This window comes from Gracilinanus agilis, chromosome 1 (genome assembly GCF_016433145.1).
Source record: "Gracilinanus agilis isolate LMUSP501 chromosome 1, AgileGrace, whole genome shotgun sequence".
NCBI classification, from domain to species: domain Eukaryota; kingdom Metazoa; phylum Chordata; class Mammalia; order Didelphimorphia; family Didelphidae; genus Gracilinanus; species Gracilinanus agilis.
In genome coordinates this window covers 111,410,211-111,434,573 of record NC_058130.1, presented here as the reverse complement: position 1 = coordinate 111,434,573, position 24,363 = coordinate 111,410,211, and the positions used below count along the sequence as shown (strand labels likewise).

At 35.0% G+C, this 24,363-nt stretch overlaps 1 protein-coding gene across 1 annotated transcript in view; it reads left to right on the top strand.

Annotated features, from left to right (window-relative positions):
• Positions 1-24,363, top strand: part of CNTLN (centlein) — a 427,627-nt gene that overhangs the window by 299,089 nt on the left and 104,175 nt on the right. Inside the window, exons 18-19 of the mRNA XM_044677223.1 lie at positions 2,755-2,845; positions 2,926-3,134. Of these exons, the coding sequence (XP_044533158.1) occupies positions 2,755-2,845; positions 2,926-3,134 (300 nt within the window). The remainder of the gene's footprint in view (positions 1-2,754; positions 2,846-2,925; positions 3,135-24,363) is intronic.

Here is a 24,363-nt window from a genome sequence, read left to right as displayed (position 1 = left end):
GTATTTAATTGAAATTTTGGTGCATGATATTCCTGCCTACTAATTAGTTATTGTTGACAGATACTTATTGAAGAAATTTATCCTTATAAAGAATATAAAAAATAATGTATGGTCTTAAGTCCCTTCAATTGACCTCTACCCCATTTTATTTTTTCATGTGGTATGACTACAGAATAATATGAATAACTTTTAACAGCTTTCGTATTAGGATACACACATCAAAAGAATGTTAGGTAATTGAAGCTATATTTGTATAGTAGAAATATTTGGAGTTAAAGGTCCTGGGTTTGAATCCAATCCTGTGCTCTATTTTGAATAAGTTCCCTAATATTTCTGGGTGTCTTGTCTATGAAATGAAAAAGTTGTACCCAATTTCGAATACTAGGATCTTAAAACATTTTTGGAGTTGTTCTCTTGGAATTTACTGCAGTTTGTGACACATTATTTTTAACCTTGGAGGATAAAATTGGTTTTTCTAACTTGCTAAAATTAATTTTCTGGTCAGTCTAGTGATTAAAGAAGATAGATGTTAAGCTAGGAAGTACTATTTTGAATAAGAAATGATGTGTGACCATAAAATAAGAACCGTTTCCTTGTGTAGCTTTGAATGGACTCTGGATATAGTGCCAGAAAAGTAGCTCCATAAATATTGTGAGAAATGCCAACATGATTGGAGAAGGTGTAGAGAGTTACAGAGTAATTAGTTATTTTGAAGGAAATCTTTCACTGGGTCCAAGATCCTAAAAAATAAGTTAACTTTATGACTTTAGAGTCACACTTTATATTTAATCATTCATTTTGTTTATGCACTATTTATAAAGTGTGTGTAGCCCATTGTCACAATGAAAATTTGTCAACATTCTTAATTTTTTGGTATTCAGTTGGACTGAATAAATTATAGTTAACATATATATCATATATATTATAAGTATTTTGGCAGTTATTTTAGATTAGGTGGTGCTGTTTTTTAAGATAAATACAATATTCTAAAGTTTTAAAATAGACATTTCTTCCTAATGACTACCAAAAATACTTTTTTTTTTTAAACCTTACCTTCCATCTTAGAATCAACAGAAGAGCAGGAAGGGCTAGGCAATGGGGGTTAAATGATTTGCCCCAGGGTCATACAGCTATGAAGCATTTGAGGTCAGATTTGAACCCAGAACCTCCCTCTCTGGACCTGGCTCTCAATCCACTGAGTCACCTAGCTGCCCCTCAAAAATTATTTTTAATAACAATACTTCTTCAAAAATTTTTCAAAAAAAACACCCTAAACTACTCATTAACTTATTTCAGAAATGAAGTCTTTTTTAAAAATATATTCCATTTTATCATCATGCAAAACATACTTCCAAATTGGCCATTGTTTCTAAGAACACACTCATATAAAACCAAAACTCCAAAATAAAACCATAAATACACTGATGTGAAAGATGGTATGCTTTGATCTTCATCCATCTGACTCCAACATTTCTTTCTCTAGAAGTGGATAGCATTCCCCATTACAGGTCTTTCAGGATTGTCCCAGATCATTGCATTGCTGAGAGTAGTCAAGTATTCACAGTTGATCATCATTCAATATTGCTGTTATTGTATACAGTGTTCTTCTGGTTCTGCTTATTTTGCTCCATACCACTTCATGGAAAATTTTCCAGTTTTTCCAGAAATAAAGTCTTCAGATAATTTATATTTTGTAAGAAACAATGTTTTTTTTACAATGAATTTCTTTCATTGCCAAACAAAAACAAAAACTAAGCACACTTAGCATATTCATCATCACCTTTAAAAAAATCCCACCATGATAATACTCATTCTAGTTTTCTAGATTTTGAAACACGTACCTTTTTTCTTTTCAATTTTTTTGGAAAGCAATATTTATTATCTAAGAGCAATTTTGGAAATCAAGCAAATATAGCATTGTTTTATTTAATATAAGTATACTACCATAAAGAATGTCTGGGGAAAAGAACACTCCTTAAGGGAAAGTAATTTATTTACCTACTTACATTACTTCGTTTTTTAAACTTTTTTAACTTACTACAAAGAATAGTGGTTGGAATTGCTTTCTTAATTTCCTTATGATTATTTTCCCACTGAATGCCATGAAAATTTTCAAGAATCTTTTATTTCTTATGAATACTTTTTCTTATACCATGCAGAGACAGACATCTGAGAATCTCATATTACCACTTGAAGACAATTTGTGATTATCCCTGATATTAGAGTACAAGGGTAGCATAGGTAATTGCAATGCACAGATTAACTCTTAAGAATTCAGTTATGCTGCTGATAACTAAATAGAACAAATGAAATTTTATTTTCTCTATTATTCACCCAAATCTACTGGTGACATAATAGTGAAATAACCAAGAGATGGTCAGACAGGATTGATAAGGAGAATAAAGAATTTACACATCAAGAACCAAAATAATGAAAGATCCACAATATGTTTTATTTTAATACTTGTCACATTGGTGCCAGTTTTCTTTAGAAAGCTTTTAAATATATCCTATATCCTGACAAGTTAATTTGACCTTCTGCCTGCCAGTTGAATTTCAAACCATAAGTTAAGTAGTTTTAACTAATAAATTGTGGGTTTGGGGTGAAGAGAAAATTAAAAATTTGCAAATTTATTTACAATTATCTTACATGAATTTCATTTGCCCTTAATATGTTATAAGTTCATTTGTTTTTATTTTATTTAACTAGACTTTCTGAATGCTAATTTAATTTGTATGAGACTTTTAAATTCAGGATATCAGTAAGAAGATTTATAGAAAATCATCTTTACAGAAGAAAAAAATTAGTGCTATACGGAGTGCATATGCACCATCCACTAATAAAGGTGAGAATTCATTGAAATTGTTTCTCATTTTAAATCTTATCAAAGACTAAAAACCATTATTTATTATATGTTTTGTTTAGTTAACAAGGAGAATGAGAATAATGTAAATTTCTCAAAATCATTACTACTTGAAAGAGTTGGATCCATGCAGCAGCAAATCAATACACTACAGGATTTGAAAAAGGGTACAGAAACTTCTATTAAGGAATTAAGAGAAGCCAATGAAAAGCTAACACTGCAACAAGAATTAACTAATCAAAAACTTCAGACCACCAAACAAATCATAAAGGTAAAGATAATCTTAGTAATGAACTGGATCATGAGATTATAATAAAACTGTATATTTTATTTTCAGTATTGTTTAGCTCTCATTTGTGCAATTTATGCATGTATCAATCTGTCAATTGACATATCATTGGCCAGTAATTTAAGTAGGTGTACTACTATATTTAATGAAGGAAGGCATTCAAGAAGGAACTTGCATGGGGAATAGATGGATTTAATTTTAAAATTACTATAATCCTATTAATCTTGAGTTTTACAGTTGATTTTACATTTCCATTTTTTGGCCTTTGGTCAGTAGTTTTGTTTGATCTTTATTCCACATTACATCTTAGTTTTTATTGTAATCATAAAAGAGTTATTAATTAATTTGCTGACATTACATTCAACTTTTGTACAAAAATAATCATTTGAATCTCATAAATTTTAACCTAAATTTAATTATATAGGTAGCACCTTGTTTGGAATATAAAGGTCTTTAAAGCTGCCTCTTTCTGAACCTTTCCAGTCTTTTACACTTTTTTTCTTCTTCATCCAACTGTATTGCTTATTAATTGTTCTGGCACACAACAACCACCTCCTATCCCTGTGCTTTTTGACACAGGCTTTCCATCATGTCTGAAATGCTCTTCATCCTCAGCTCTGTCTACCTCTTAAAATTCCTAACTTCCTTTAAGAATTGGGTTTAGCTATTCCTTCCTCATCCCCTTCCCTGTCCTCAACTTCTGGTGCCTTCTCTATTGTAACTTTATATGAGTGAATGTGTGTGTGTGTGTGTGTGTGTGTGGTTGTCAACTTGAGATCCAGAGATCCCAATCCTGCCCCTCCCCTGAGAATTTACCTCAAGGGAAGTCTCAGACTCAACAGTTTCCAACTGAACAATATTAGTCTTAGAAGTTTCCCATGTGGTATCAAATCAGTCCCAAGAAGACCCACATCTATGTGGGAACCAGCCTTTTAGTATCTATTGTATGTAGACCACTCCCTGATAGCCCAGCCTGTTTGTGTGTTGTCAGTGCAGTTTGGGGCTCTCATTTCCTTGTAGCCATGGTAATGTCAATCAATCATACTTCCCTGTCCTTGGCTCCCCAAATGGTATATAAGTTCCCCAAGTTCTATTTTTCTTTAGAGAATCACCTAGCACGGTGGTCCTCTCAGAGATACTGTTGCCAGTGTCACAGCCTGTGGCTCTGTGTAGTTTTAGGCGCTTGACTCTGTGGCAGCCAAAATACTGAATACTCTCTCTTTCCTGATTAAAGACTTAGTTTTTCTGACTTAGTAGTTCTGTTTCTTCCCAGGTTAACAGTGTGGAGTGGAATTCTGGGGAGGCTCGTACCCCCAGAAATCATCCTACTAAGCAGACAGGAGACTTGACAAGATGCTGGCAGAGAAAAGCAGAGAGCAGAAGTGGTGGGGCAGGGTGAGGGGAGAAGGAGGGGAAGGAGGAAGGGAAGGAAAAGGAACTCTGCTCACACAAGCATCTTGCTTGGGGCAGAAATGTCCTCTCTTCTAGGTAATAATAATCCTGATGCAAGATTCTTGTCCTCCCCTCTGTCCAATCCCACAGAAGGGGGGTGGGGCTCTGACATTCACAGTCTTGAGCATGTGATTTTCAACACTGCATACACCTAAAGACCCCCATGATCAAGAAACCCCTGACTATCATGGCAATCCCATTTGAGGACAAAAAAGATGCTTTTGAAACTTGATGTTCCTTCTTATCTTGCTCCTTTTTCTAGAGTTGGCTAGTTTCCCAGGCTAGAGATAAACTCTTCTCAAGGTTTTTGAAAATAGTTGATAAAAACTAAAAATTTTATGGGATGGAGTGGGGGGAGGCAGTTTTAGTCTAAGGAATAATAATACTAAGGGAGTTTAAAAATTGGGGTTATAAGTCCAATAATTAATCTGAGAATTATACATTAAATCTCATTCTTTCTCTCTCTCTCTCTTTCTCTCTCTCTCTCTCTCTCTCACACACACACACACACACACACACACACACACACAGAGGCATTCTGTTTCTTCCTTTATAACTTAAGTCCTTGATATCAGGGACTGGGTGTGTTTGTTTGTTTGTTTATGAATCAGAACTTAGTACAATGTTATGCAACCCAGTAAATGCTTAAGAAATATTTGTTGCTTAATTGATCTATTTGAGCATACTTTTGTGTATATCCTAATTCAGTCATAAAGCAATTCAAGATTTTTTCTTTAAAGAAGTATTCCTATTATTGTCTCAGGGAAATACACAAGGAAATTGTTATTTATTTGGTTTTAATCTATTGTTCAGTATTTTGATTATTATGCTTGGGGAAAGCATGATTAATAAACCTTTTAATTGCATAGAATTTGTCTTAATCTAGCAATGTCTTTATCCTAGCTCTGTCTTGGGTTTAAAATTATACTTTATCTTTAGCCAGGTCTCAAACAATTAGTTGAAGATTGAGGCTAGCCCATTGTAGCCAGAGGGCTCAGTGGTAGTAGGAGGCCCAATCCTATTCTTGAAGTTTGGAAAAAATTACTAGACTGGACCAAATCTTGTGTTGGTATTTAGATTGAGATGATTAATGTTACAACCCCTAGATGTTTTAGACTGTTTAAAAGTCAAGGTATCCTGATTCCACTTAGGGGTAAAGATTTGCCAAATTCTGCTTCAAAATCTCTGATCTAATGACAACTTTGTTTTTACTTAAGGCCTCAAGTCAGTTGCTTTTGCTTTGTCAAAATAAATGAAAAGTTGTAAAAAATGAGATGACTGTTAGAAACATACACATAATAAAATCAAATTCAAAATATATGGCCTAGAAGAAGCTTGGGGTTTGAACAGAAGAACCATTTTCTCCATCCTCGCTGAATCAAAAGCATATTTTATTTGGAAACTGAAAAGTGGTGGGTGAGTCACTTGCCTTGGACTTACAACTTGATGCACTGTAAGGAAAAAGATAAAAGAGTACTTATGGGATTAAACTAAAAATCTTTATGATATATGCATGTTATTTTCCTTCTCAGTAACCAATTCTAATTCTCTTTCTCACAACTAATTACTCTTGAGGTACCATACTAGTGCTACCAATTGGGAAATCCACAATTTAAAAAGAGATTTGGGCTACCTGCCAAGTAAAAATAACTCTTGTCACTTCAGTGTTCACATACATTTTAGAAAGCGCTATGGTTCAGCTGATCAGATGACTTTTAATTCATGTTCTTTTCTGAATATTGGTTAGGAAAGCTATTCAAAATGACCCGGGCCAGTCATTGTACACCTCAAGTTATTACAAAATAAATATCTTACTTATGTGATTGCATAATAAATAGTCTTAAATTTCCATCAAAAATCTTCATTGGACAAGATATATATTTTATTGATTATTATACGCAAGAAATACTTGTGAGGAGGAAAAACTACCTTTGAAAATACATTGGAATATTTTCATTTTAAAAATGACTACAAAACCAAGTCAAAATATTTTACTATGAGTGAATCAAATATGTATAAAGTAGTAAATGTAATTTAATTGACTAAAATGACATCTCATTTATAATATTCTGTCCACTTGAATAATGAAGTAAAATTCTACAAACATTAATTTCTTTTCTTGACAAACTAACTCCTTTAAAGGACTTAAAATCATAAAGAGTAGGCCAATATTAGGTACAGAAAAACTTATTTTTAGTTAGTATTTTATCATAATATTTGAGGTATATAACATTAAACATGCAGCCCATGATAAAACATTACAGATGCTCATTTATTGGCAGATTTTACAACTCTTCAAACCTAAGGATTTGGAGTATCTTCTGATTTCAATGAAACTTTTTCTCCCAAAGAAACATAAATTTATAGTGAGAGTTTGGTAATAGGATTTAATTCCATGATTTTGTTTCTTGCTTCTTGAAGTTAACTATAGTAATTTAGGTAATGTTGTCCAGTCAGATGTTTATCTTTTAGTGCTAGAATAATTGTCCTTTCAAGACACTATATGAAAATTATTATTCTCCAATACTGAGTTAGACTTCTAATAATTAGCCAGTTAAGAAGTTTTTCAATAAATGTGCAGTTGTGTAATTTTTTTTTAACCCTTGTACTTTGGTGTATTGTCTCATAGGTGGAAGATTGGTAAGGGTGGGCAATGGGGGTCAAGTGACTTGCCCAGGGTCACACAGCTGGGAAGTGGCTGAGGCCGGGTTTGAACCTAGGACCTCCTGTCTCTAGGCCTGACTCTCACTCCACTGAGCTACCCAGCTGCCCAGTTTTGTAATTTTAAAATACTAATTGTAGTCCTTTAAGTACTACATATAATGTGATCAAAGAATTTCTTTAAAGTCAAGAAAGCTTTTTTTCATGTTTTTTAAAAAAATATTAGCTTTCAATGTTCTTTCAGTTAAAGCATCCTGATGATAGTGGTTTATCAGAGCTTGCTTTGGGATTTTTAGTATTAGTTCTATTTAAACAACAAAGCTTACTACATTTTTATCAAGTACTTAAAGAACAATCTCTGTGGACTACCTGATGGGACAACATACAAAAAAAAGTTAAGTATTTTTTAATTTTAGTAATAAATTCTTATAGTTTTAGACAAAAGTGCCATATGACCATACTAAAATTCTTGTCAAATAATCTCAATTACATGAATGCTTATGGTTTGGATCAATTATTGTACAAAAAAAAAAGAAAAGAAATGCTACATTGGCAGAGTGATTTACAAAACAATATTTACAGCCAAGGAAAGAAATTTTCATAGGTATAAAGTGATAAATTTAGAATAGGACAGAAAAATAACTTGTTTTGTGATTCTTCAAAGCAAATACAGCAGGACCCCATATCCTCAGGGTATATGTTCCAAAATCTATGGCAAATGGCTGAAACCATGGAAATAACCAAATACCCACAGAGCTCCATATGAATGTGTCCCCTTGGCTGAGTGCTTTATCTGCCCCACCCCCAAGAAAATCCTAAAAATGTGAAAGTGGAAGCGGAAGAGACCTTTGCTAGCTATAGCAGGTAGACTTCTGATGCTTTGTGGTTGGACTAACCATGATTTGGATTGACCATGGATAACTGAAAGTGAATCTATGGATTTAGGGAACCTTACTGTACCAGAAATTTCTTAGAAAAAAAATCTAAAACAGTACAGTATTATATTTGTTCTTTTGTCTGACTTGCTGAGTTACAAGAAGCAATATTTTTAGCAAGTGTTAAGTAATAAGGAGGAAGAGGTAAAAGATGCTTACTTGGGCTGCTGCATGTTATGGGGGTGGGCAGCTAATCTGGAGAAAGTGGGCTCTGCCCTGTGAAAGGACCAGCCATTGCCGGTAAGGGAAGGAGATATGGAGGCTGCAGCCATTGGGGGAGAAGAGCTCTAGCAGGGGGTACTGCTGGAATATTCCCCCAGAATGTGCAACAATGGAGGAGAAAAAGAATGCCCTTCTGTCAGAGGTGGTATTGCATGGAGTGACCAGTTATTTGAGGGTAGGAAAAAATTGTGCTACTATGGACAGGTAAGGCAGGGAGGTGAGAAAGTGACCCATGTGAAAGAATGGCCACAGTCATTTTCCAAGGTGGGATAGATAGGAGAGGAAATGCCCCTAGAAACATGCTATTGGTGCTTTGACTTATCCTTTATTCCTTCTTGGGAAACAAATATAATCATGCAGTAGATACTGACCCTGAACTCTTCATTTTATTTTATAGTATAAGGGTGTTTGGGGAGTCCTTTTGTTATTCTTTTTTAATGTAATATTTTGTACGGATCATAAAATGTTAAAACTATAAGGGAACTTAGAAATGATCCAGTCCACACCTCATTTTATAGATTAATATACTAAGACTCAGAAAAGGAAAGTGATTCTCCACGCAATCAGAGCTGTTATGATTAAAATTCTCTGGATACCATATCCTAATTTTAGTTATTTATTAAAAAGCAAAAAGAGGGCTAGAGAAAGAAAGACAAGCATGAGCCACATGACTGGCCACCTCCTCTGCAAGCAGGCTGAGACAGTCCTGACCTAGACTATGAGCCCTCCTGAGTCCCCAGAAAAAAAAAAAGGATGACTTTCTGTCCACTCAGTCAGTTTGTATTCCTCATACTGTCCCTTTCCCAAGCCTCCCTCATCTAGGGGCTTGGACGTCAGTCAGGACAAGAGGCAGGTCCTCTGGATGTCAGGAGTGACCGTGTACATGTAGAATGGCCACACAGCAAGTGTGTACTTTTCCTCACATCACTCTGCCTAACTCATTTAATTACTTTACCATTCAAGAGACTGGTTTACAGAAAAACAAAGAACTTGTCTCCATCCTGCCTTAGTTTGAGGTTCTTCATTCTTAAGATCAAACTTTTTTTTGCTTTAAAATCAAAAGATCAGGGGGCAGCTGGATAACTCAGTGGATTGAGAGCCAGGCCTAGAGACGGGAGGTCCTAGGTTCAAATCTGGCCTCAGACACTTCCCAGCTGTGTGACCCTGGCCAAGTCACTTGCCCCATTGCCTAGCCCTTACCACTCTTCTGCCTTTGAGCCAATACACAGTATTTACTCCAAGATGGAAGGTAAGGGTTTAAAAAATCAAATCAAATCAAATCAAAAGGTCATTTTGGGGGCTAAAAGGGGGCAACAAATTAATATTAACTTTCTACACAGCTCTTGTCAAAACCAGGCTTAGAACTTAGTTCTCCCTAAACCCAATAAATGGTTCTTGCAATTATACCAAATAAGCTGTCCTGCCTTTGTTATTTAATGCATCCTGAATTTCTCCCTAATTAATGATATTAGTACACTAGGATTATATAAATACATATTAAAAGATGTTAAGAATATGTTGAATGGGGTTAAGATGGTGGCAGAGTAAGGAGCAGCTGCTCCATCTCTCCTAACCCGAAGCATACAGGACTCCTCAAGGGGAAATAAAAACGAACCCAGACGAATGAAGGAACCCCACAACAGGGCGCAGCATTGAAGGTATGCAGAATCGGGGCATCTCCACGCTATAAAGGGGTGAAACAGCTCTCACTAAAACGCGAGAGGAAGAAGCCCCTCCCCCACACCACACACCACACACCTCGCATAACGCCAAGGCCAACACACAAGAGTGAAAACAGGACTGGGGCAACCAGTAAATCACTAGCATCCCCAGAGCTTGTACCTGTGTGCTGCAAGAGGAGGGACCCCAAATGGCTGGGAGCTGCACACAGACTTTTCCCCATCGTCTGCTGGGGCAGGGACAAAGATCTCTAACGCAGGGACTTTCCCTAGCATCTGCATGGGTGAAGGCATTGCCCCAGGTTCGAATAAAGATCTCCAGCCCAAGGACTTTCCTTAGCTTCTGCTTGGGTGAAGACAGTGCCCTAGGCTTGAATAAAGATCTCCAACCCAGGCTTGGACCTCCAGTGAGGACCTGGAGCAGACCAGTGCGCAGCTGTGGAAGCAGCCCCTGAGACTGCTGAAGGAGCCTTGGGCAGAGGGACAGACCGGGGTCTACCAGGAGGCCTGACACCAAAGACAAGGAGACTGGAGCCCCCGGGAGCTTAGAAAGTGCAGGCAGAACCTGAGTGTGAAGACAAAGCTGAAAAGGGGCGGGGCTAAAGATGGCAAGCCATGAACTCCAGAAGAAGAAAAAGATTATCAAGAAAAACTCTGGAACACTCGACAGCTTTTACACAGAGAAAATCCAGACAACAGAGGAGGACAAAAAAGTAATCATATCCAAACCTTACCAAAAAAATGAAAGTTGGTCACAAGCTATTGAAGAGTTCAAAAATGAGATGCTGAAGAAGATAGAAGAGATCTGGCAAGAAAATAACAGCTTAAAAGGGAGAATTTTGCAATTGGAAAGTGAGGCTCAGAAATCAAATGAACTGATAAGCAAATTGAACACCAGAAATGACCAGATTGAAAAGGAAAACCAAAAGATTATAGCCAAAAACCAGTCCTTAAAGGCTAGAATTGAAAAATTAGAACATAATGATCTCTAAAGACAACAAGAACAAATAAAACAAAGTCAAAAGACTGATAAAATAGAAGGAAACATGAAATATCTTAATGAGAAAGTGACAGACTAAGAAAACCAGCCGAGAAGAGACAATTTGAGAATCATTGGTCTTCCAGAAAAGGCAAAAATTAATAGAAACTTGGACTCCATACTTAAAGAAATTATTCAGCAAAATTGCCCTGAAGTTCTACAACAAGAGGGCAATATAGACATTGAAAGGATCCATAGATCACCCTCTACACTGGACCCAGAAAAGTCAACACCCAGGAATATAATAGCAAAATTCAAGAGCTTTCAAGAAAAAGAAAAAATCTAACAAGAAGCCAGAAAGAGACAATTCAGATATCAAGGAGCACCAATCAGGATCACACAGGATCTGGCAGCCTCCACGCTAAAAGACCGCAAGGCTTGGAACACGATATTCAGAAAGGCAAGAGAGATGGACCTTCAGCCACGGATCAACTACCCATTGAAACTGACTATATACTTCCAGGGGAAAGTATAGGCATTCAACAAAATTGAAGATTTCCAAGTTTTTGCACAAAAGAGACCAGGAGTAACTGGAAAGTTTGATACCCAACCACAAAAATCAAGAGAAACATGTAAAGGTAAATAAGAAACAGAGGGAAAAGAAAGAAAACTTATGATTTTTTAAATTTGACTCTTTAAGGGCTTAAATAAGATCTAATTATCTATATTACTATGTGGAGAAATGCTATGTATAATTCTCTGTAGTGAACTCTATTCACTATTATAATAGTCACTATTATAGCAACCAGAAGAATAATTCATAGGGAGAGGCTAGGATACTAAATGGTCTAAGATGACATGGAAGGTGGGAAAGAGGGGGGGAATAGTAGGGGACACCAAGAAAAATCTGAGTAAATAAGAAAAATAGGATATTCTATTACACACAAAGAAGGCATGGGAAGGGGAGGGGATAAATACTATTATAAGAAGGAGAGGAAGAGAGCATTAAGAGGGAATAATCAAACCTTACTCTCAGTGTAATCAACCTGGAGAGGGAAGAGTAGCTTTATTATCCATTCAGATAAAAAAACTCTATCTAACCCTACTGAGAAAGTCAGAAGGGACAAACCAAAGGGAGCAGAGGAGTGGAGAGGTCAAAAAAGGGAGGGAAGAAGAAGGGGGAGGGAATTCATTAGGCCTTTAAAAAACAAAAAGAGGGGAATAACAAGGGAGGGGGAAGAAAGGGAAGTCAATCAAGGGAGGGGATAAGGGATACTGGCTCAAAGCAAACCACTGGTTTAAAAGAAAATAGTGTAGGAAGAAGGGGTGGGTCTAGGGGAGGATACAAAAATGTCAGTGAATGCACAACTGATAATTGTAACTCTGAATGTGAATGGGATGATCTTATAAAACGGAAGCAAATAGCAGAATGGATCAGAAACCAAAATCCTACCATATGTTGTCTGCAAGAAACACATATGAGGCGGGTAGACACACACAAGTTTATGGTTAAAGGCTTGAGCAAAACCTTTTGGGCATCAAATGAAAAAAAGAAAGCAGGAGTGGCTATTATGTTCTCTGAAAAAGCCAAAGTAAAAGTAGATATGATTAAAAAAGACAGGGAAGGTCATTACATCCTGATTAAAGGCAGTATAAACAATGAGGAAATAACACTGCTCAAAATGTATGCACTAAGTGGTATAGCATCCAAATTCATAAAGGAGAAAATGGCAGAGCTCAAGAAGGAAATAGATAGTAAAACCATATTAGTGGGAGATCTAAATATTCCTCTTTCAGATCTAGATGAATCAAACCAAAAAATAAATAAGAAAGAGCTAAGAGAGGTGAATGAAGTCCTAGAAAAATTAGATTTAATTGATATGTGGAGAAAAATAAATAGGGACAAAAAGGAATACACCTTCTTTTCAGCTGCACATGGTACATTGAAAAAGATTGACAATGTAATAGGACATAGAATTATTGCAAACAAATGCAAAAGAGCAGATATAATAAATGTAACCTTCTCAGATCATAATGCAATAAAAATAATAATTAGTAAGGGCACCTGGACAGGCAAATCAAAAACAAATTGGAAATTAAACAATATGATTCTCCAAAACCAGTTTGTCAAAGAAGAAATCATAGAAACAATCAACAATTTCATTGAAGAGAATGGCAATGATGAGACATTCTACCAAACTCTGTGGGATGCAGCCAAGGCAGTACTCAGGGGGAAATTTATATCCTTGAATGCATATATTAACAAATTAAGGAGGGCAGAGATTATGCAACTCAAAAAATTAGAAAGTGAGCAAATTAAAAATCCCCAGATGAAAACTAAATTAGAAATACTAAAAATTAAGGGAGAAATTAATAAAATCAAAAGTAAAAGAACTATTGGATTAATAAATAAGACTAGAAGCTAGTATTTTGAAAAAACAGATAAAATAGAAAAATACTAGTCAATCTAATAAGAAAAAGGAAAGAAGAAAACCAAATTGACAGTATCAAAGATGAAAAGGGAGATCTCACCTCCAATGAAGGGGAAATTAAGGCAATCATTAAAAACTATTTCGCCCAATTACATGGCAACAAATATAACAATTTAGGAGATATGGTTGAATATTTACAAAAATATAAATTGCCTAGATTAACAGCAGAAGAAATAGAATACCTAAATAATCCCATATCAGAAATAGAAATTGAACAAGCCATCAAAGAACTCCCTACGAAAAAATCACCAGGACCTGATGGATTCACAAGTGAATTCTATCAGACATTCAAACAGCAACTAATCCCAATACTATACAAATTATTTGATATGATAAGCAAAGAAGGAGTCCTACCAAATTCCTTTTATGACACAAATATGGTACTGATTCCAAAGTCAGGTATACCAAAAACAGAAAAAGAAAACTATAGACCAATCTCCCTAATGAACATAGATGCAAAAATCTTAAATAGATTATTAGCAAAGAGACTCCAGCAAGTAATTAAGAAGATCATCCACCATGATCAGGTGGGATTTATACCAGGAATGCAAGGTTGGTTCAACATTAGGAAAACCATCCACATAATTGACCATATCAACAGTCTAACAAACAAAAATCACATGATTATCTCAATAGATGCTGAAAAAGCCTTTGACAAAATACAGCATCCATTCCTATTGAAAACATTGAAAAGTATAGGAATAGAAGGACCCTTCCTAAAAATAATAAACAGTATATACCTAAAACCATCAACAAGCATTATATGCAATGGGGATAATTTAGAAGCCTTCCCAATAAGATCAGGAGTGAAACAAGGATGCCCATTATCACCTCTATTATTCAACATAGTACTAGAAACACTAGCAATAGCAATTAGAGAAGAAAAAGAAATTGAAGGTATCAAAATAGGCAAGGAGGAGACTAAGCTATCACTCTTTGCAGATGATATGATGGTCTACTTAAAAAATCCTAGGGAATCAACTAAGAAGGTGTTAGAAATAATCAACAACTTTAGCAAAGTTGCAGGATACAAAATAAATGTATATAAATCATCAGCATTTCTATATATTTCCAACACATTAGAGCAGCAAGAGGTAGAAAGAGAAACACCATTTAAAATCACCCTAGACAATATAAAATACTTGGGAATCTATCTAACAAAACAAACACAGCAATTATACGAAAACAAGTACAAAACACTTTCCAAACAAATAAAACTAGATCTCAACAATTGGAAAACCATTAATTGTTCATGGGTAGGATGAGCTAACATAATAAAAATGAACATTCTCCCCAAATTAATTTACCTACTTAGTGCCATACCTATCAAATTATCAAAAAACTTCTTTACTGAATTAGGAAAAACTATAACAAAGTTCATTTGGAATAACAAAAGATCAAGAATATCAAGGGAAATAATGAAAAAAAATGTGAAGGAAGGGGGCCTAGCAGTACCAGATATTAAAATATACTATAAAGCAGCAGTCATCAAAACAATATGGAACTGGCTAAGAGATAGAAGGATCAGTGGAATAGACTTGGGGTTAATGACATCAGCATGACAGTGTATGATAAACCCAAAAAGCCCAACTTTTGGGACATGAATCCACTATTTGACAAAAACTGCTGGGAAATTTGGAAAACAATATGGGAGAGATTAGGTCTAGATCAACATCTCACACCCTACACCAAGATAAATTCAGAATGGGTGAATGACCTGAATATAAAGAGGGAAACTATAAATAAGTTAAGTGAACACAAAATAGTATACCTGTCAGATCTCTGGGAAAGGAAAGATTTTAAAACCAAGCAAGAGTTAGAGAAAATTACAAAATGTAAATTAAATGGTTTTGATTATATTAAGCTAAAAAGCTTTTTTACAAACAAAAATAATGTAGTCAAAATCAGAAGGGAAATAACAAATTGAGAAAAAATCTTTATAACAAAAAACTCTGACAGGGGTCTAATTATTCAAATATACAAGGAGTTAAATCAGTTGTATAAAAAAATCAAGCCATTCCCCAATTGAAAAATGGGCAAGAGACATAAATAGGCAATTCTCAGGTAAAGAAATCAAAAGTATCAATAAGCACATGAGAAAGTGTTCTAAATCTCTAATAATTAGAGAAATGCAAATCAAAACAACTCTGAGATATCACCTCACACCTAGCAGATTGGCTAAAATGAAAGAAGGGGAGAGTAATGAATGTTGGAGGGGATGTGGCAAAATTGGGACATTAATGCATTGCTGGTGGAGTTGTGAACTGATCCAACCATTCTGGCTGGCAATTTGGAACTATGCTCAAAGGGCTATAAAAGAATGCCTGCCCTTTGATCCAGCCATACCATTGCTGGGTTTGTACCCCAAAGAGATCATAGATAATCAGACTTGTACGAAAATATTTATAGCTGCGCTTTTTGTGGTGGCAAAAAACTGGAAAATGAGGGCATGCCCTTCAATTGGGGAATGGCTGAACAAACTGTGGTAAATGCTGGTGATGGAATACTATTGTGCTAAAAGGAATAATAAAATGGAGGAGTTCCAGGTGAACTGGAAAGACCTCCAGGAACTGATGCAGAGTGAAAGTAGGAGATCCAGAAGAACATTGAACACAGACACTGATACACTGTGGTAAAATCGAATGTAATGGACTTCTGTACCAGCAGCAATGCAATGACACAGGACAATTCTGAGGTATTTATGGTAAAGATGCTACCCACATTCAGAGGAAGGACTGCAGGAGAGGAAACATAGAAGATAAACAATTGCTTGAATGCAGGGGCTGAGGCGGACATGATTTGGGATGTGGACTCGAAACTACCACACCAATGCAACTAACAACAATATGGAAATAGGCCCTGAACAAGGACACATGTTACAACCAGTGGAAATGTGCGTTGGCCATGGGTGGGGGGAGAGCAAGGGGTGAAGGGGAAAGTAGGGGCATAAAGTATGTAAACAGGTTAAAAATGAATATTAATAAATGTTTAAAAAAATATGTTGAATGCTTGATGGAGTAGCGGGTAGAAAAAGGAACTATAGATTCAAGAAGCTTCTGGGTACCTGTCCAATTCTGAGTCACTTTGCCTGTCTCACCCAGTGCTAAAGAGATCTTTCTAAGACTGTAAAGTGCCAAGGAGGAGGCTTTCTTTATTGGTAAAGGGAGCTTCCTTACCTGAAATCTCTGAAAGCAATGAAAATATTTTTAGTGCCTAATGGAGATAGAGTCTTGGTCTTGAAATCAAGAGAACTTGAATTCAGATCTGTCTTAGGCACAATAGTGTGTTCCTAGGCATATCACTTACCCTCTCAGCCCCAGTTTCTTTATCTGTAAAATGGGGCTATTAATAGCACCTACCTTAGAGAGTTGTTAGGAGGTTTCAAATGAAATAATACATGTAAAGTTCTTTGCATATACATATACATTGCATAGTGCATATACATTGCCAAGACACGATCACAGAATTGCTATGCTATGCTGAAATATTTTTTTAAGGAAAGATTACATGACAGTAAAGGATTGGATGGGAATGTTATGAAGAAAGGACTATTCAGAAAAACCAAGATGATAACTAAACTTAAAAAAAAGAGAAAGAACATTGACAGGAAGATAAAATAATGAAGAGAAAGAATAAAATGTTTTGAAAGACTTGGGAGTCCTGGCAACTAATGGCAAAGTCTAGAGTAGGGGAAAGCCTTTTCAAATGAACTGGATATAGGAAGAGTTAGAATTAACACAATGGTGGAGACTGGTATGTTTCATCTTTGAATAAAGTTTTGAGACTGTGAAAAAAACCCCCGTATAACTGCTAGCTCTTATTATTCAGCTATTTACTAGAATTATGACCATATATGATAACTAATCCTTTTTCAGACATGTATTAAATGCTAATAGTATGCTAATATCAAATAAGTGCTAAATTATTTTGATTTGGGGCTTCTCTTTTATATGTCTTTAACTTTAGGAGATCTAGGAACTCCCAGGACAAGCCTCTCAGGGCACCTTTTCTGTAAGAGGATCTGATTATGTTCCAAAAATTATTAACTCCCTTAAGATTTTTTTATCTATTAAATGTAGAAAAAATAGCATTAATATTCCAAATTTTTAGGGCAATTTCATATATCTTTTGAATTATTTCAAGTATAAATGGTAGAGGAAGAATTCAGATACAGGTCTATTTTTAGAATTAATATTATTTAACCTTTAAAATAAAGAGATAATTTATATAAATGACATAAAGTTGTTATTGAAAAAGTATTATTTAAAAATTTTCTGTTTGTAACATTTGCTATCTTGGTCCTCACTATCTGAAGGCTAGATATGTTATACTTCACCTCTCTCCCACAGTTTCTGGTACCCTTAAGAGATTTGGTGGCTTTTTAGTCTCTCTGCCAACAGCTCCAGCTCCTGCCAATGGTATTCTCCCACTTGAAGGTATGTCCCTTGCACTGAAGTTCCATTTAACCACTAATGGAATGCTTTTACACATATAAAAAATTACCTCAGAAAACATAATCACAAATATAAAACAATTCCACAACATCTGGGAGGCAAAATCCTCTGCCTCCCACCTCATTCTCTTGGGAAGGGAAGGGATTATTAGGTTCAAAGTTTAGCTCAGTTCATTTTGAACAGTCTCAATTCCATGTCCAACATCTTCTTCCATGTCCATCTATCTTCTTTATAGTCTCCGTTGTTGCTGCTGCTAAAAAGATAGCTGGCTGACAGTCGAGTTTGAGCTGTTGAATCATGAGGAGTCTTAGCTTGGGAATTGGGATGTTAGACCCCCTTAGATTCAGGGATCCTATCTTCAACATTAGTTACCTATCCTTACCTATCCTTAAAATTGGGCATTAATAGGAATGAGTGTTCCACATTAAAAGGATCTAAGGATACCATTCGTGGAGGTAACTTTTTTACTTCTTGGGGTGTCCCTGATACTCTCTCAACTTTCACTGTACCTACTGCATCAACTCTTTGTCAGGAGATCAGATTTTGCTGCCCCAGTGTCTAACATACAGTCATACCGATAGCCCCCCACTTTTAGGGTAACATGAGGTTCTGTATTGTTTCTTGGAGAGTGGACTGGAATAACAGGTGCAAGAACCTCAGGATCAGGAAAACTAAACCCTTGTTCCTGTCCTTCACTCCAAATATTATTAATATAAATTAACATAATATAAATAAATAAATATTATTTATTTCTCTGTATTCGTTTTCTCCCTGACTTAACCAGGCTTCTGTGCCAGCTTGCCTAGTTGCAAATACCTCACTTGCAATTCTGTCTCCAAAGTTGCTATGGCTTGCAAGTCTCCTGGGTTCAGTGGGGTCATCTTGGTACCTGAAACTGAAAAGACCAAACTAAACAGAACTGAAACAAACTCCAGGCCTATTTCTTAGAGATACACAGACAGAGACAGGAGAGAGAGAGAGAGAGAGAGAGAGAGAGAGAGACAGGAGGGAGGGGAGGGCAGGGAAGTGAAGAGGAGGAGAGAAAAAGTGGAGGAGAGGAGAAGAAGAGAAGAGAGGAAGGAAGTCCTTTCCTTTTCATTAACTCAGTTCATGGCACCTGTGCCTAGGAGTAGGATACAAAAGGAAAGAGCCCATAGAAAAGCATACAACCCAGAAAGTGAGCCAGAAAGAAGACCATTATCTTAGTCTCTCCAGTTTTAAAGAACTAAGCTGTTTATAGATAGATAGATAGATAGATAGATAGATAGATAGATAGATAGATAGATAGATAGATAGATAGATAGATGGAGAGAGAGAGAGAGAGAGAGAGAGAGAGAGAGAGAGAGAGAGAGATGCTATTAAAGGAGACTGTACTACTAACTTGGTAGGAAAAAAAAGTGTCTCCATCTTAGAAAATCTAGACATGCTCATGACAAGCCTTTCAGAGCTCTGAAAATGTTCATTGATCTTCATACTACAAAAGTACATGCTTAGATATTTTAAATAGTCAATATGATGTTAGGATAATAAGATGGTTAATTTTTGGGATTATCTCATTATCGTAGGAGAAGGCAAAAACAAAAGTAATTTCAAGTAATTAAAGAAAAAACTTGTCAAGAAGTAGGAGCTTAAAAGTATTCTTGGTACAATCAGTCATCTTTGTAAGAAGTTAAAATAATTTAATACCCATTTAGCATGTTGATATTGTGTGGCTTTATTTTACATAAATTCACCAATTTAAAATTTTACATATTTTTTAAAAACAAGTTTTTAATCAAAATGTTGAATTGTCTTACCTGGCATATTAAATATTCCACATTATTGCAAAAGCAAACCAGAGGAGATAAAAATTTGATAAAGCAGAATATATAGGCTGACCTTTCAGAGTTTGCAAGTACCATCCTTGACAGGAAGGGCCTCACTAATAATTGAACTAAAGCATGTGCAAGTGTGAGGCCAAGTCTTAACAAGAGCTACGTGTAAATGCCATTCTTTTCTGTTAAGATCATATTGCATAAGTGGATTGTGTCTTTAGAGACCCTTTTCTGGACATGAAACATCATCAAATGGATTTCAAGAGCAGAACCTAACAAAGGCAAACAGGGAGAATCCGTTTAAGGGAAAATCCAATTTTATACATTAATTGTATCTTTGATAAAACATAAACTAATGAAGGATGATGAATTTTGAATCATTTAGTTTTGTGAAATTTAACTGAATATATAATTTTTAATAAAGTGGGTTTTAAGTAACTTTTGAAATTATTTTTCATCTGCATTCTTATTGTGATCAAATTATTTTAGATAATTTCTTTCTTTAAAAATTTATTTTTAGGCTCTTTTCACAGATTTGACAACAAACCAGATGTAATTTTAATTACAAAAGACCCATTATATTGGGTATATATCTTTTTGTGTCATTAGTATGGGATGTATTTATATGGAAACTTCCTCCTCCAAAAAAGTGGAAACTTGTGATCTTAAAGAGTTGTCTGGGTATCTGAGTAGTTGAATGACTTGCCCATGTTTATGGAGCTATTATGTGTCAAATACTAGACCTGAACATAGCTCTTTCTGACTCTAAAACATCTAATCCATTGTGACATCTTGACTCTAGATATACAGTGGGCTCTTAAGTGTTTTCATTACATATTCCTTTAGTTCTTTGCAATTTCAGTGAAGTATTAATTTCACCATCTGTCTCCTATACTCCTACTTACCTGCTGCTAAATGGAGTCAAAAAGGGAAAATAAAAATAAAAACATGAAACATTTCATAGAAAAAACAACTAATCTGAAAAACATTTTGAGGAGAGAGAATTTAATAATAATTGGATAACCTGAAAGCCATGAACAGAAAAAAAAAGAGCCTAGATAGACATCATATTTTTAAAAATCATGAAAGAAAATAGTACCAGTGGGCGAAGTTGAAAATGAAAGAATCACCAGTCACCTCCTGAAAGAAATCCCAAAATGAAAACTCTCAGAATTCTCATAGCCAACATACAGAACTCCCAGGTCAAGGAAAAAATGCCGCAAACAGCTAGAAAGAAAGAATTCAAGTATTGAGGAGCCACAGTCAGTCATATACAGTTTAGAAGCCACAACCCCAAAGGGCAACTAAATGGTGTGATAGATAGAGTTCTGGGCTTGGAGTTAGGAAGACTCATTTTCCCAAGTTCAAATCTGGCTTCAGACACTTTCTAGCTGTGTGACCCTGGGCAACTAATTTAACCCTGTTTGCCTCAGTTTCTTCATCTGTAAAATTAGCTGGAGAAAGAAATGGCAAACTACTCTACTTTTTTTGCCAAAACAAAACCAAAACCAAATCAAATGGGGTCTTAAAGAGTCAAACACAACTGAAACAACTGAACAAAAACTATTAGAAAAGATTAAAGAGGTAGAAATGTGATATTATAGAAAGCAAGGAAGGAAGATTTTAGTACCAAGAATAACCAACCTATCATTACTTACTATAATCTTATAGGGGAACAAGTAAATTTTTAACAAGGTGGAAAGACTAATATAGAATTAAGAAGAACATTTGATAAACACAAACATCAAGAGAAATATTAAAAATAAGCATGAATGAGAAATCATAACTAAACATATTTAAACTGTTTACATTCTTACATGGATTTTATATATATAAATATATACATACATATGTGTTTATGCATGTATATATGTATATCCCCTCAGAACTTTAGTATTACCAGGAATCATAAAGGGAATCTTTGGAGACAGAGAGCTTTGGTGTGATTCTTTGTGTTTGGGTGATCTAAAAAAAAGACGCATGAAATGGATATGGTATGAATGCACCAGGATGGAGAGAAGGGATAGAAATAATAGAAACAATTATGTAAAGATAAAAAGTTTTCCCTCAACAAAATGAGTATAGCTAAAATTAGTAGAAAAGCAGGAAACTAGGGGAAAATCTTTACATCAAGTTTCTCAAAAAAAGTCCAATTTCTAAGGTGTGTAGGATATTGGTTCAAATTTACATTCAGTCAGGCAAGTTCCATATGTTTCTATCCCTATGTATATCATAATTTGGAAAATGGACATTCTTCATTCGCATAATCTTTTTTGTGTTGATTGTCAGGCCTAACTAATTTCACAAGTTACATTATCTTTTTCAGAGGGACAGTGTTCCAAAAATTGATGGAACCAGCATAACGTTGAAAATGATTTTAACATCCACAAGGAATCCATCTTCAACTTGAACACAATACTGATTTCTCCACCATCACCAGACCAAATATTTTATTGATCATGCATTTCCTTGTTTTACACCTCACCTGGTGTTTATAATCAGTGGGTTGTTGAATAGGATTACTTCAGTTGTTATATGTTTCAAAGAATGTTGAATAATTTTGATGTATGGATCAGAGACACTTTGTTGGAACAGAATCCTAAAGGTTACATTTCATTCTGCCAAATGAAATGCTTTTTTCATAATTAACAAACTTTAAGAACTGTAGAATCATTCATTTGCAATATCTTTCAATCAATTGTGAAGTGGTTATGATATGATTTAGTGTTGATATTTGCTTGTGAAAAAGTGCTTGTCCATTTATTGAGGATACTCTCTTGTATAGATATCTTACTAAAATTTTCTAAGAATATGAAATCAGGCCTTTAATTATTGATGGCGTTTCAGTCACTTTTTCAGTATTAATTTCTAAAAAAATTTCCCCTACTTTTTTATCTTCCTCTTCTTCACATATCTTGTGTAGCAAAGCTGAATTAGTTTGGCCATATCTAGCACAGGTCTCCTGTATGTGCACTTGGTTCAGTCTGACTGATTTTTCCATCTTAATTCTCTTCAGTGACATTTCTCTCTCTCCTATAAACATATCTGGGACTGGTATTAGAGTGGAAACATAGCTGAATCCACTTTTGTAAAATGAGTTTTTTATATTTGCAGATATTTTCCATTTTCTTCTTTTATTATCTTATTACTTTCATCCTTAATGGCTCTGAGATGAATAGTTTTGCTAAGTTAACTCTTTTTATGAGCTTAAAAAAGGTTATTTTATACTTATTGTTTTCTCTTTTTTATCCCCAAATAGTATTGCTTATAATTATTTATTATTGAAATGGAAAAAGCAATGACTGTCAGAAGTTCTAGGTGCAAATCCTCCCATTGATTCTTACTACCTATTTTACTTGAAATACTTGACCTTCTGATGCTGCATCTTTAAAAAGAATGAAGTTGATTTGATAGTCTCTGACTTCCCTTCCTCTTCCATACTGATGACTCTTCTTAAGATTTAACAAATAAATTTATATTCCGAATTGGTCTTTTAGGACACCATTTCTTTCTCTTTGACAAGAAAGTCAAGTGTTAATTAACTAGATAGGTTCTTTTGCTTTCTTGTGTCTTTGACTTAAATAATTTTATTTCTATATAAAATGATTATGTTCAGTGTGAATTTATTCTGTTGTCCATTTCCAATTTTCTTTAACAATTGCTTCTTTAGATAGTTCAGCACTTAATTGCTTTACTTGCATAGTTCTATCTTTTTCTAATTTTTCTTCTATCTTTTTTACTAATTTTGAGAAGGATCTGACTGCACACAGAAAAGGATAACACCAACCTGAATCTTCTTTTGTGTTAAAATATTATCAGTTGGTTTTTTGGGGGGGGGTGTGGGGAGATGTTGCACTATTTGGTTTTCATCATTCAGTATCTGCTAATTTTTTTCAAAGAAACTGTTCATAATGTAAAGATGTCAGGTTTCTTTGTCATCTACAAGTTCTTGGTCTTTCTCATTTATGCTATCCAATAAATTTCTCCTTATCTTTACCTTTTCCTTTCTTTGAAGGCAGCTAGATAACACAGTAGGTAGAGTGCTGGAAGGAAGATGCTATTATTAACCCCACTTTACTTTTGAGGAAACTAAGGCAAAAAGAAGTAACTGCCTTAGTTTTTCCTTCTGTCAAATGAGGATAATAATAGCATCTACCTCCCAATGTTGTGAGGCTCCAATGAGATAATATTTTTAAAAACACTTAGTACATGATACATGCATAGTGAATCCTTTCTCCCCTCTTTAAACTCCTTTTCATTGAAGTTATTGCACATTATTATATTTCCAATAGTTCTACTCCAGTGCTTCATCCTGACATGTAGGTGACCCCGAGTTCTTGAAAACTATGCCAGAAATAGTATAAAATGTGATAGTTTTCCCATCCTAGAAATGTTTTGAGTGTGGCTTTAGAAACAAATATATCTACTTTTCAAGGACCAATCTAGCTAATGGTTAAGAAGCCTGTCATCTAATGATAGCCTCTTTAGGCATAACTACGACACAAAGAAAAATAAAAAAAATG